Source organism: Diprion similis, chromosome 14 (genome assembly GCF_021155765.1).
Source record: "Diprion similis isolate iyDipSimi1 chromosome 14, iyDipSimi1.1, whole genome shotgun sequence".
Taxonomy (NCBI): Eukaryota; Metazoa; Arthropoda; class Insecta; order Hymenoptera; family Diprionidae; genus Diprion; species Diprion similis.
In genome coordinates, this window is record NC_060118.1 from 8516312 (window position 1) to 8530909 (window position 14598).

General features: G+C 36.2%; 1 protein-coding gene and 1 non-coding gene across 2 annotated transcripts; both read right to left on the reverse strand.

Moving 5' to 3' along the window:
- Positions 1–1936: 1936 nt before the first annotated feature.
- LOC124414582 (glutamate receptor ionotropic, kainate 2-like) lies at positions 1937–13852 on the reverse strand. Its single transcript, XM_046895557.1, has 17 exons — positions 13673–13852; positions 8789–8881; positions 8220–8378; positions 7699–7883; positions 6765–6922; positions 6420–6561; positions 6043–6345; positions 5706–5924; positions 5420–5626; positions 5256–5340; positions 4532–4808; positions 4166–4367; positions 3625–3850; positions 3180–3295; positions 2492–2638; positions 2183–2389; positions 1937–2027 (listed from the first exon to the last, which is right to left on the reverse strand). Exons 2-16 carry the CDS (start codon positions 8859–8861, stop codon positions 2198–2200), a joined length of 2691 nt encoding a protein of 896 aa, XP_046751513.1. The 5' UTR covers positions 8862–8881; positions 13673–13852; the 3' UTR covers positions 1937–2027; positions 2183–2197.
- Trnap-ugg lies at positions 8090–8161 on the reverse strand. The gene has a single exon. It is a non-coding gene; the product is annotated as a tRNA-Pro (tRNA).
- Positions 13853–14598: the final 746 nt, after the last annotated feature.

Consider the following 14598-nt stretch of genomic DNA (forward strand, 5'->3'; position numbering starts at 1 on the left):
TACGATGTAACATGTTATTTGATAGCGATGATCCATTAATAGCTTTCATGATTTTATAAATTTTACGAATCTTTATCCACCGAATAGTTTTAGCGTGCTGTAGGAATCGATTCAGTCGAATCTACCAGAGGGTATCCAATATTTTAATAACACCATAAAAAAGTATTATTTCATTACATCGACTAAATTAAAATCTTTATTTCGTATTTATAAGTCTATTGTCTATACAATGAAATTTATTTGCAATTTTGAACCAATATTTTAATCAATTTTGGTACTTGCAAGAAAATGCAGTCTTCCCACGAACAAAATTTCTACAAAATGCGTCGACCCATTGATTTAAACAAAAAAAGAAAAAGGTTTTTTTTGAGTGTGGTAGGTCAGGTGCAATTTATGATAAGTTAAAATATGGCCGATATGGCTAGAAACATGCACGACGTTGCGCGATACATTCGAAGCGATCTGCATAGTGAAAATTGACACCAAAAACAGAGATAGATAGATAGGTACATAGATAAATAGGTGAGCATATTTATGTCTATAACACTCGAGAGAGAGAGAGAGAGAGAGAGAGAGAGAGAGAGAGAGAGAGAGAGAGAGAGAGAGAGAGAGAGAGGAAACTCGTTGCTATTTTTATCACATGTAGCAGAAATTCCTTTGCTCGATTGCAACTCGTGCGCAAGGTGATGAACTATTTTATTCTGCGACTTGTGCAAGCCATTGATAACATATAAAGTGTGGATATCACTAGTTTGGCACAGCGTTATTACCTTCGATTACGGAATGCCTTCATTTATGAAAAACTAAAAGAGAAAATGATCCAACAAACAGCTGTTGTACTCAATAAGATCTAGTAACGACTAAGTATTCGACTTGAACTTGACGGAGAGTTTATTGAGAAGCACTTCTGTCAAATTGGTATCATTCAGTTATTTCATTTCATCCGATTAAAAACAAGTACGACTCCGTGTTGAACAAAAGGAAGAATAATGGGATTCTTTCAAAGTAACCAATAACTGAATTTTCTTGATTTCAATCTGCAGTTTTTATCTATCTTCAAAGTCAAGGGCGGATTTGTTTTGAAAAATGAAATCCAATTTCTCTTCCTTTCATTCAAAACTGGTTTTGCAATTTCTTTTTTTGGCCTACGTGAGACACCTATGGCTTTTGAAAAACATCTGATTCATTATTAACGCAGAAAACTTCACTCGCGCTACCGAGCTGAGGCCTCGATGCGCCTGCTCGCAGGCAACCGCATGTACAGTCCTGTCACTGAGTGAATATGAATTTAGGCGTAGGTCGTCCGATCAGTAACAGAATTTTCTACTTTTTTGCGAACTGGTATTTTAAAACGAGTCATCTGCAACTCTTCAGCTTCGAATCGAAATTCGATGAAGGTTTTTTCCTATCACGGTGCGAACTATATTACATTGTACTTTCAGGTATCGAACATGTACGAAAATTATGCAATCAAGTGAAATTCATGGCATTATCCGACATGTATAAATTGCTAATGAAAAATTCGAAACATGTTTCATTTTGTTGAGCTTGAGGTTTTAAAAACAGGGACAGCCTACTTAGCAATCACGAGGCCGATGTAGTCCCACATTGTGGGAGTTAAAAATATTATGGAAAAAGTAAGAAAGTAACGAAAAATGAGTTTCAAAGCTAAAAATAAATTTCATTAGAAATTATTTCAGTATTATGGCATTTTCAATACAATATGCTTATCAAATATTACAGCCGACAATCTACTTTTCGAGATTTGAAAATATTATGAAAGAAGTAGAAAAGTTATGAAAAATGAGCTTGAAAGCCGAAAATAAATTTCATTAGGAATTATTTTAGTATGACATTTTCAACACACTATGCTTATTAAATATTACATTCACCCGAGACTACTTCTCGAGTATATTTCTCAGAAGCTGTAATTAACAATTTCCAATGTTGCGGTGATGACCCAGTTTAGACAGTTTAAACTCTTCAAGTGAATGCATAGTAATCCCGCAGTTCATCCGCCATGTACCCTGTAACGAATAAAAAACAAATTAAAAATAATACGATTGTTCAAGATTTCGCCAGTTATCGAATCGATTGATACAGTTTCGATGATGATTCAGTGACGTTGAATGGAGACCAAAGACCAAACTAAGTATTTCCATGCGTATGAATACTTGTTCACCATACGTTTATCGCGCTAATCGTCTTCCGCTGAAGTAGTGATAACAGTGGGCATGAAGCCGTAGGGTGGAGTGCTGGATCCATTGCTGCCTTTTCCATGGCTCCCATGAGAACGAGAGCTAGTCTTCCTTTGTCTAACCGGCTTAGTCGCGGCGCTGCACTTCACGACGAACTTCAGCTCCTCCTTAATCTCATCCACGAAGGAAACCTGGACAAGGGAATGACGAGGGTGGAGGTCGGTTATCGAATTGGCTAAACCGGAAGAGGAACCGGAGCACGATTGGAATTGAAGATTTTTAAAGACTCTCACGTTCTCCCTTATCGATGTGCAACCCACGGCCCAAAGCAGTTCGCAAGCTGTGTAGACTCCAGACAAAGCTACACCGACTAACAGAACGACGAAGACGCCTCCAACGTTATCCACACCCAAGGGCTGACCATCTGAGGATTCCTTTTCCTGTGGACATTGAATGGATTTAAACATTTAAACAACGAAACTCAACGTGATACTGGTTGCTCCTATACAGGGTGTCTCTATTTATCCTGAGCTATTGGATTTGACGAATCGGGTGTCGTTTTAATTGACTGGCCCATCAATCAATCAATCAAAAAAATCGTTCCAAATTGCACGGGTTTGATATCTTTTATCCCAATTGATGTTATTGGGATGTTTCCGGATTTTGAGTGCTTCTATGCATTTGTGAGGAAAGTGCTGTTTGGTGTTAGCCAGAGAAATGGTCTGATCAAAACATTTCATTCGGATGAAAAACACCTGAAAGTAATTACTTTAAACGTCCTCATTATGAAACCTGTACTCAAATTGTTGATATATTGCACATATGTTATTCAAATTTGTTTACATATAAATTCTGTTGGTTTGTTCATGTTAACCATCATTGGCAGAAACAATTCATTGCGGGAAATTTTTCAACTGTTTTTTCTCTTCACCCTATAATTCAAATAAATAATGCTGTTTTTCAGCCTTTCGATATCCTTACATCACACGCACCACCTCCTCCTTTCTGTTTCCACCATTTGTCCTCCAAATCCTTCAGGACCCCCATTTCTTGCAGTTTCAATATGCCAGTGCTGAGTGCGTTTCGATACTTTGAATCTGAAATCAAGTAATTGGTTCGATAAATTTCTGGGCCGATGGTACAGTCGAAAGATAATTCGAGTTTCCCTTTTTGAAAATTAAGATTATAATTATCAGAATGTTGTTCAAAACAGATATCAAAACTTGAAAAACGTTTCCAGAAATTCTGCTACCAAAGTGTTGAAACACGTTCGTTGTAACGCACGTGATTTGGATCAAGGATGGATTTTCTGTGCGTTTTACCCAAATATTGGTTGTAGGTTCGCTATTTCATTCAGCAATAGGGAAATGTGAAAGAATGAGGTTGTGATAATACAACGTAAAAGAATAATGGAAATGGAACTTACTCTTCTTCATTGCTATACCGTAGCCCTTTGCGTCGAGTAGACCATTGATCTGGGTAAGGTTGCACTTCCTTTCCGCTTCGTACTTAATCGTTGAGGACTCCATGAAGAAGGCGTATTTTTCATGCATAACTTTATTCACACCCTCATCATTCGTGCCTGGCATTACTTCTTTCTGATTTTTTAGCATGTAATCTTTCAACGCTGAGTAGACCGGATCATTCGAGGTCTGTTTTTGAGAATGAGATTTATTATTCTGTGTCAAGAAATGCGTAGGTAAACAGAGAAACATCTGAGGGGATGTATACTGAGATGTCTTGAGATTGCAGGATGGGAAAATCTAGTGATAAAAACAGAAATTTTTGAGTAGGCTTGAACATTTAAAATGTCACGGCAAAACTCAGCTCACTCAAAAAATTTCTTTATCACTAGTCTCACCCGATATATTTACTATGCACTTCTCTATGACTGCCAAAGTTGATATTTTGTATCGTATCACGCAGATCACGAAGTTTTTAAGTGAAAATGACCGAAAGTGACTTACCTTAAAGAAATCGATGGTAGAGCCACTCACTTTTGCTCCGTATTTTATGCCATACGAATTATTGAGCAGATCTGCGGCAGTCTTAATACGTTGTGGCTTCGATACAATAACCAAAAATACCGCTAAGTTAGCAGTGTAAGAGGAGACTATGATCAGGGTAAAGAACCACCAGAAACCAGCCATCATGCGGGTCGATATGCCTCTGAAAATGGAAAGACATTGAACAATGACCGATCGAATTACTGATTTTCAGTTCTTCCGGAAATGGTTTGGAACCATTCAGCAAACGCAAGAAACTCCGACGAAACATCAGTGTGCACTTTACTGGATATAATTAGAAACTTCTCAACTTCCATCCGGACTTACATGGGAGCGATTTCCGATCCTTGCTGCATGATGGCACCGATAGTGAACCAGAAGGCGTTCTTCAGACTGAACTGGTTCTCCAGTTCCTCAGGTTCCTCGATGCAGGGATAAGGGTTGTTCCATTCAGCCGGACACAAGCGACCGGCGACGAAGAAAAGCAAGGAGACGACGAGGTAGGTACCCAGCAGACACATCCAAACTGCATTCGAGAATGGCATCAAGAAAGAAAAGAGGCTGGATCCCTCGGCCTTTGGTTTCGTGAATAGAATGCTGATCCCTGTGAGGACAGACCTTTACTGTCAGTGAAACATTTACCCGTAAGAGCATAAGGGGCTCCGCAACTGATTTCTAATATTTACATGCACTCCAACCTACATTCCTGATTTATAACATGCATAGACCATCCCTTTATACTTTTGCTTTTTCCATCGTCTCTGACCATATTTCAGGTAATATTTGGCGTGGAACAGCATGCGATTGTTTCTACAAAGAATTGATTTAATTTTTTTCCTACTGTACCCTGACTAATTCAGATGTACCAATAGTCAGTTTGTCGCAAATTGATGAACAAATGGGAAAGTATTGTAACTGAATACTGTTACAGAGTCTATTTCTACTGATCAGGAAACCTTCTGAACGTGAAAGCCCTAGAACACACAGACCGATTTATTCTCTAGAACTGGGAGTGAGTTGGAAGTAAATAATGCGAAAACTTCGCAATTACCCAAGTTCATGAACGGCATCGTGAAGTCTACGGCTTCCTGACGATCGGCCGTGATTGTGAGGTCAGTGATGGCAAGGTCCGCCTTCTGTGACAGATAGCAATACCGTATTTCAGTTTCGCAAGCTCTTTATATCGACTATCCAACATTTATTCAACCAACTAACGTCTTCCATGATCTTCTTTATCATGCCGTTCCATTCTCCAGTAATAGTATTCTTCGAACCATAAACGTTATCGGTTTGGACCTCAAAGATGTATTTGAAGCCCAGAAGTTTGGATAGCTGATCGATGATATCGATACCAAAACCCTCGTACATATCGTTCCCAACTTCCTTTTTCGGCGACTTCTTAAGCATTCCGTACGGGGGAGTCTGGGAAAAATTGATCGATTGATCATCGAATCCAACATTCTGCATTCTGTCAATGGATCTCCATGCTCAAGGCACCTACTATCGCTATGAGAACGATGAACGTTTTGTTGCGGAGACTGATCTCGATGATTTCCTCTGGCAGTAGTGGCTTCGGAAGATAACTCATCCCTTTCGTCTTGTTCCACGATCCAACCTTTTCCAGGCCGTTTGGTTCCAGGCTCAGAACGTCAAGATGGAAGTCGCTGCGGTAGCCAGATGAGTCGAACTTTATTAGCCCAGTAATTCCTGTAGTCTCAATCTGAAAGCCAACCACTTTGTTCAACCACTAAGTCCTGATTCCTTTCTCACTCAGTTTCCTGAACGATGATTTTCTACTTAATCTCTAGAGCACGTATATAGAGAAAACATTTCCTCACCGATCTCATGATGTTCATCAGACTAGATCCATGCTCCCAGCTAGTCACGTTGTGACATAAAAAAGATTTCGTGTCAGCTACAACGGCTTCGTCCAGCTGTCTCAGGGCTCTTCCAAATACTTGGACACTGTCGTAAGCCAGAGCTGCCTCTACCGAAATCAGAGAAGGACTGTCAACGCCCCATTCCAGTGCGTTTTTGTCAAAGGTCTCAATGACCACTGGATCATCGGGGTTTATCAAACGTAATCCGGTAAAATTTGTTTCGCCATATTGGTAGGGCTCAAGATCGATGGTCGACAAGTCCTGAAAGAGAGAAAGTGGATGAAAATTTTCTTTCTATGGATTGTAATTTTTTTTTTTTTTTTTTTATGATTTACCAACGACGCGATAATGTAGCTGTGCCTGTTCGACATCAAGCCAACTTGTTGAGCCTGTTTCAAAACTTCTGACAGTATGGCAATCGAACAGTCCAGAACTATGTTCAGGTCTCCAGACTTCTTGATCTGTTTTAGAACTTGCCTGCGGAAAAACGATTATTACATTATAGTAACGATCAAAAAAGTATCGCCACCATCGATTTTTGCTAAAAGACGTAGGTTGGGCATGTAAAGTTTGAAATTATTTCAGTTCTAAAGCAAACCCCGCATCGACTGATTTCTTTTGCCGTCTCTGGAAATTTTCAGAGGAAATTTAATCGAGTAATTTGAGCATTGAATTTACACCTGTAATTCGGTCCTTCGGATAACTGCCTCACGGTAACTGTGGATCCCCGGCGATCCCACATTTTCAAAAGTTCATGCATACGAATTAGGTTCTCGGTGCTTTCGTAGAGTATCGTGAATGCCTTCCAATCAAAATCCTTAGCAAGTTGCAGGTATACCTGTGCAGACGTTTTTGAATGAAATGGTTTGTGTTGGCGCGTTTGCGAATGTATGCTTCTTCATTTTCATTTCTCAATAACATTTTTCTATGAATACATGAACAACAATTATACTGAATTATAGTTTCTGCAGCAATGAAAAAGATTCGTTTGAGATGGAAATATTGACCCTTGATATAAGGATTCAAACCATCTCAACAGTGAGCAGGGTGATAAATCACACGAGATCAACGCCGACGTCATAATATTTGGATCTGGAGATCTCAAATAAGAAGAGGCTCCCACAGTAACGTAACTACTTTTTTATCACCGTCGATTTTTTATTCTGCGTAACGTACATGCATCGGACACAGAAATGTCTTACACATGATAATAAAACGTTTTACGCTTCGAGTTAAGCATCCGCATCCCATGAACTACAACGGTTTAAGCTTCGTGATACGTTTGAAACTAAATTACAAGCAGCAATCGAATGCGTGCAATTTTGCTATCAAACTGTCGTTACTCATCGCCTTAAGCATACAATCTGATCGGGATTCATTTTCGACGATTTTTCTTTTTCTTTCTCTTCTCTACCTTTTTTCCGTCAAGTTTATCCGTTCCGGAATTAAGCCGCGCGATTTCGTAGGAACTAAAGCAGCATAAATCAACTCTTCAACGTTAAAAAAATGAGGAACCAAACAAAAGCTTTTCCGTTCGAAAAAAAATTCGGCTAAAACGGTGTCAGACTGCGTAAAATCCATCCACTCTCGTTTTCGAATGCTCGAATAGTTTACCTCCGACAAAGTATAAGAATACGGATACATGTTGAGCAGTCCGTTTCCCCGTATCTGTCGAGAATCCCACCTCGCTTCGATATGAGGGATCTCCATCGTGTCGCACATGCTCTGCACTTGCCTGGAGGTAATCTTGTGACTTGGACCAAAAATCGCTACCACTCCTTCGTCAGCTAGGTCACATACTGAAAATCAATTCTAGTTCTCATTAAATTCATTCTTCAATTTAATCCAACATTTTGTTGAAAATCCCGTAAAACGTTCGATCGTATAATCATGACAACAGAAATAAATATTAACCAACCTTGTCAATTTGTTAAATAAATTTTTCATTGAACAAGAAATTTGATAAAAAATTACACCAGAAGCAAAAAAAAAAAGAAAAAAAGTTGGGCTCAACCGGGATTTGAACCCGGGACCTCTCGCACCCAAAGCGAGAATCATACCCCTAGACCATTGAGCCGCTTGTCAATTGTTTTGGAAATAAATGATTTGAATTCATTTCATCAAAAAATTCTTACTGTGTTGTGCCACATCATAGGAATCATTATTAACGGTAATTATCCGCGTTTCGATGAACTGTTTGGGCAACTCGGTGTTTCCGTGTCTCTCATTATTCAACACATTAACGGACAGCTTAAACGCAGCTGCTCTCAAATCATCCTCCTCGAACAATCCGCCTAGAGAAAAAATCGTCGATCAAATTTATCATTATTAAATTCAGCCGACGATTCGTTGGTTCAAATAAAATCTTATCTCGTTATATTGACCTTGGCATTGTGTAATCATGAAATGTATTCTTATCGCGAAAAAAATCGAATTTGCTAATTTATTTATTCAAAAGTCACGATTACTCGTTTGAAATGAGTGATTTTGAATAAGAAAAATTATTCTTTAACCAATTATTTCTATGCCTTATACGTATTTCAGTCCGTATTAAGATGGCGCGCTAATTACACTTTGTGGCAGCATAGCGCACGCGCGCTGAAACCGATGGCATTTAGAAAGTTACAGAAAGTAACGGAGAGACATTTGTAAATATTGAGATATTGATAAGACGGCTGACAGAGAGGAAGGATCATCGGCTTACCTATTGTAACGGTTTTTCCAAATCCGAAAATACCTGATGGCAAGAATGCCATCAGTATCAACTTCATCAGCATTTTAAGATCATTAGGATTATCTGAAAATCAATATTCTGCGTGATAATGGCAGAAAAAAAATTATATAATCAAGACAAGAAACGAATTTCCACAACGTGAAACTGTTAAAACCAATCAAACTACACTTGATATATATATAATTATATAAAAATCGGTCATTATATATATATATATATATATATATATATATTTTGCCGGTGTTAATTGAATGCAAAATTAGTTTCTGTTTATCTGGAAACACTCTATTAAATACTCATTTAGTCAAACATTAAGCAAACGACTTAACGAGGCGTGGGAAATTCAGTTTATTATTATTATTATTATTATTATTATTATTACAACGAAATCACTCTGACAATACAAAGTTTCAGTTCTGGCGTCTAGATATCAAATTTTGAATTTTTCTACGTAACCAATAGATAAAAAAAAAAGTTTTATTCGATATGGGTTTTTTTTTTTTTTTTTTTTTTTTTTTTTTTTTTTTTTTTAGTGTAGAAATCGTAACGATATTTTGGATTTTAGGAAAGATTTCATATTTTCTCAAATATTTAATGTAAATAACAATTCAACAAACTTCAATTTTGTATTTGAATCAGTTTTATTAAAGATTAATAATTAATAGTAAGCTACAAGTGTAATTGAATTGATAAAAAAAGTTTAAAAATCAATATCTTTTGTATTTATTCTATTTTCGTGTAGACTTTCTCGTATCAAACCACAAACGTAATCCACAATCACGCTCTCATTATTACTGCCCCTGATAACGTTAATAAAGATAAAGTCCATCGCATATTGGCGAAAACGTTTTCCTTATTCTTACAAATGGGCAGACATATTAGCTATCGACCAAAACTTCAAGACTAATTTATCAACGTAAAAAAGACAAAAACAAACTTATTTAGTTGTAAATAAAAGTTTCGTTAAGGTAATTATTTAATGTGTAGAATCGAAATTTATTTATCTCAATAGAAATTTGGAGGAAAAAAAAAAAAAAAAAAAAAACAGAACGACATTTATATGTAAATATTTTTTGTCGTCGTGTGTTATCTGACGCATACAATTTTTACTATCGACTGTGTCAAATGTCGTGTGAAAATAAAAATGCATGAAAAACATCACTTTGGATATTGGCGTTGAATAAATTTTTTCTATGTTCTTTAATAGTTTTGAGAAAAAAATGCCGCATGTATTGATTATGAAGTGACTTTTGTTAATGAATAATAAATGTTCAAAGAACGTTATGGAAAATTATAAGATGCTTCGAACGAACAGTGAGTGGATTTTTGATCAGAAATGAAAGAATCAGAAGAAGAAGAAGAAAAAAAAAAAAGAAAACAGAAATGGGTGTCGCCTGAAATTTAATGAACCGAGTACTGAACCGAGTAAAGACCGAGATTTTTTTTTATTCCTTGCAAAAAAACTATTTTCTCTCAAAAGCATAACTAATTGAAGATAACGTGAACAGCATAAGTTAAACGAACAAAAAAGTTTGTCATCATTTCTCATCTTTTAGTTTTTCTCTAAGGTCTGTCTTTTTCCCTGAGTAAAAAAAAAAAAAAAAAAAAAAAAATCTCCCATATTTTCGAGAAAAATCAAAATCAAATCACATCACAAATAATTAATACACAATTTCGAAAGTGAAGGAGGAGATTGAAACGATGATTTTGTCGTCACGAAATAACTGTTGAGAAAAAAAAATAAATAATAATAATTTAGCCTCAGCGATTCGTACAACGATTTCGTTAAATTTTTATATCTCTTTTTGCAATACGTATTCTGATTAACTAATACAATAGAATTGAAGGTATAGAACTGCCGAATCTAGATCAGATATCCATTTTATGTCATCAAGAATATATACATCATAACGTAATATGATTTTTTTTTATTGTTCATATATCTTTTTTGGGAGATTTTTTTTTTAAGAAAATTTAAACGCTTAAAGCAATTCCAGTTAAAGGGCTTTATTATTTATAGTTTGAGGAACATTGACAAAATGGCGGAATGGGGCATATCGTTTACTACTTGTATCCGTCATGACGCGATATTGTCGTTAATTTTGAAATGAAAATTTTTGAAAATCTTCCTGAAACAATAAATAATAAAGCCCTTGAACTCGAATTGATTTAAGCGTTGTCATTTTCTTTAAAAAAAATATTCTAAAAGTGGGCATTCTTAAGTTTTAAACATTAAAAAAAAAAAAAAAATCATATCACGTAATATATACGTGATAGCATAATATGAAAAGCTGATCTAGATTCGGCACTTTTATACTATCATTTCGATCATATTTTTGCTTGAAGGAGGATTACGTTGCAGAACAGTGTAATTTATTAATCAATTTCGATTTGAGAATGAACGCGAAATTTTTTAGCTCGAGAATTTTCTCCATTCACAAATATTTCAGCCTCGTTACATAGACACCTTGCAACGTCAATATATGTATATATATATGTATACAGATGTTAGAAAGAAGAATCTCGAGACGTACGTTGACCCTGAATGGTATATTTATACCAACGCACGGCGTCTCGACGTCGCGGCGTACGCCGACCCAATTCCGCTGCCACGGCCACACTTTGTCACGTTTTTCAATTCCGGTCTTACATTAATGTAGACGAAGTCATCGGTGTCAATCCTCGTGTCATCAAAACGAGAGAAATAAATGAAAGTAAAAAAAATAGGCCACGCATATTTTTTTACAGTTTTTAACACTGCAATCAAACTTTTTTCATACATATTATATATATAGTTTATCATAGAAAGGAATCATGTGATTTTTTGATGAATTTTCATCCCGAATCTGATTGTACAATTAATTTTAACCGACTGCATTTACTTACTAAAAATTATCGGTGATTACTCGATTTTTAAATCGTTGTTCTGTTGTAAACGGCAGAAAAAAAAAAAAATTTCGAACTGTAATTAACAATTTACTTGTACAGTGGACGAGTTTTCTTCTTCTTCTTTTTTTAATTCTTCTCTCTATCAGCTTGTCATAGTCGTTAATTAACCTCGTTCGATTCAATTTTAAATCAACATCTTCGTCTGTTTGTATAATTCATCAAGAGAAGATTCATCAGTAATTGATTATCTGTTCCTAATTTGATTGAATCGAATGACCAGAAACAAAGCTTTTGGAATTGGCTGAACTATTAATCGCGATTTCGAATTTTCCGTAAAATTCTTTGCAATTTTTTCCACCGAAGCAAGTAAATTTTGAAAATGAATTGTTTCTGTTAAATACAGAGGACGAATCAAGAAACTAAACGATCCACGGCTACCGCGAGTTTCGTTTTTGAAAAAGCAGTAAAAATCGTCGAGCATAGAAATATTGAGATAAATCTCGCCGGCATACGTTAAACAAAACGTTTGCGAAACGATGTGGAGTTTAAAAATAAACAGCTCGCAGCGCAAAGAGAATTCACTTGTGTTTAGTCTGTACAAACGATTTGATGCTAGACAAACCGTGTGCCGTAAGATACGTTTTAGTTTCAGACTGCGGGGGTAGATTTGAAGCCAGACGAAACGGGGAATCACTTCCGGTCGGAAAGAAGAGACGACGTTTCTAATATAACGCAAAATGCGATTTCGATCTGCACAGTTGTTCAACCTAAAGTGGAAAAATCAATGTTCACTAATTCGTTTCAGTCGAATGACTTTTTTTTAGCTCTTTTGTTTTTGTATTTGACTTCAAGATTTTGGGTGGAAATTTTATTGTTCGGGAAAAATCTGGATTTGATTGTCCTCGTTTGACGTCAGATGGAGAAAAAAAATTTACCCAAAAAAAAAAAAAATGAAGTTGAAAACAAGTTTGAGAACTTAGTGGAATTTAAAGTTGATTTGGTTAGTAGAATTTTTTTTTTTTAATTGTTGTAATAAAAACCTTTTGATTTGAATGGAAAATATTTGTTTTTTAGGAATGACAGAATAATTTCATTACTTTTGATCATTTTTGTCAAACAATTCTTATCGATCGTGGCTAATTTCATTTGTAGAATCTTCTACATTCATGAGTGATGTGATTTTCAGAAAATTGATGAAATCCGAATCTCACTTGGTGTTTTTGGGATCACTGAATCCGAATTTGAAGTCAAAATTTAGAAATTGAACATAGCGGCGTCAATATAGCGGACAAAAAACAAAAACTTTACTCGATTCAGGTGAAAATTTAGTCGTTTTTTGCACTTTCGATCGCACTATTGGATCCGCCATTTTGAATTTTAGAATTTCAAGTTCATAAAAGTTTTCGTGATAAAAAAAATTTTCCTGACATTTTGGGCACTTTTTGTCGAATTCTCTCTGCCAATGAAGGGGTTAATAATAACCGGATGTGACGAATCAAAATTTGTGTAAGTTTCAAATTTCGATTTTCCTGATGAGAATAAATATTCTGGCACACGTTTGCTTATCTAACTCCAACTCAGACTTGTCGAACACTGCATTTGAAGATTTTTGACAACTCCGAATACCGATCGACTCAACTCGATCGAGTTTTGATCGAAACCGTTTGAACTTGATCGCTGATCGATTCTGATAACCGGGGTGAAGTCAATCGGAATCGGAAAATGATTTTCTTGCGTGCGCACCGTTTTTCATCGATCGACAAGTTGTGATTAGGGGCAATCATTCGTCGTGGCCAGACGTTTTAGCCGATTGAAACCAGAAGTAGAGTAAAGAAAATGAAAATACAACAAGCTTTTGAAAATGCATTCTCTATTTAGAAGCGAAAATTCACATTGCAAAAAATATCGCTCGTTAATCTGGAGCTTAAAGCAGCTTTTCAAAGCCGTCACAAATTCCCATCTTACCTATTCAGACGAAAAAAAGAAAAGAAAGCCGATACTTATGGATACGTGGTCGTATAAAAGGAACAATAGCACCCTCTCGACTTCCGGTTACTGTGCAAAACGAGCTTTAAAGCCTTTCCTTCAAAGTGAAACGGAGATAGACGACAGCTCCGCGCGCTTTCAGAGATCAAGTCGAAATGCCAAAAGCACGAAACGCCCGGCGCTCACAGAATCTGCGTTCTTATTCTGGTCTTTCTTTGATTTTTCTCCCCCTCCACTAGAACTCAGCTCGTGATCTGCATACTGGAACAACAGATGGATCCGCTGCTACTTTTGGCCTGCAGTTTCAAAGACGTTTTTCCTCCTTTGACCCACTTCGCCGTCACGCGTCCCCTCAAATCTGTGAGCACCGATTTAACCTGTCGCCATTTTTTCTCATGTGCATAATTTTCATTAAAATAAAATTCCTTCTTTTCTATCATTCATTGAATTTTGATAGTCTGAAAATATTTTCACCTATTCAGAGAGGAATTTATTTTTTTACGGCACGACTACAGACTGCTTCGGAATAACATTCTTTATTTTTTTTTTTTGTTTTCAATGTCGGATCCCAGTTTTACCTGACAATTTCACGATTGAGCATCAATTCGAAATTTTTACCAAGACTTTTCGCTTTGCAGCTTCCGATAAAAAATCGTGTAAGAATATCGATGATCAATTATTCTTTTTCTTTTTCCTTCTACTTTGCAGCGAGTACGTTCCGAATCAGAAATTCAATGAATCACTTTTGAATCTATAAATTTATTTATGTTGCTTTAGATTCTTTCTTCGTTTCCGACTTGTATTAAAAGTCACCTCTAAAACTTGGCAAATTTTTCAAAAAATACTAAGTCGTTTGCTATATGAATCTTGAATTTTATTTTATACAGCAAAATTTAATTTCATAT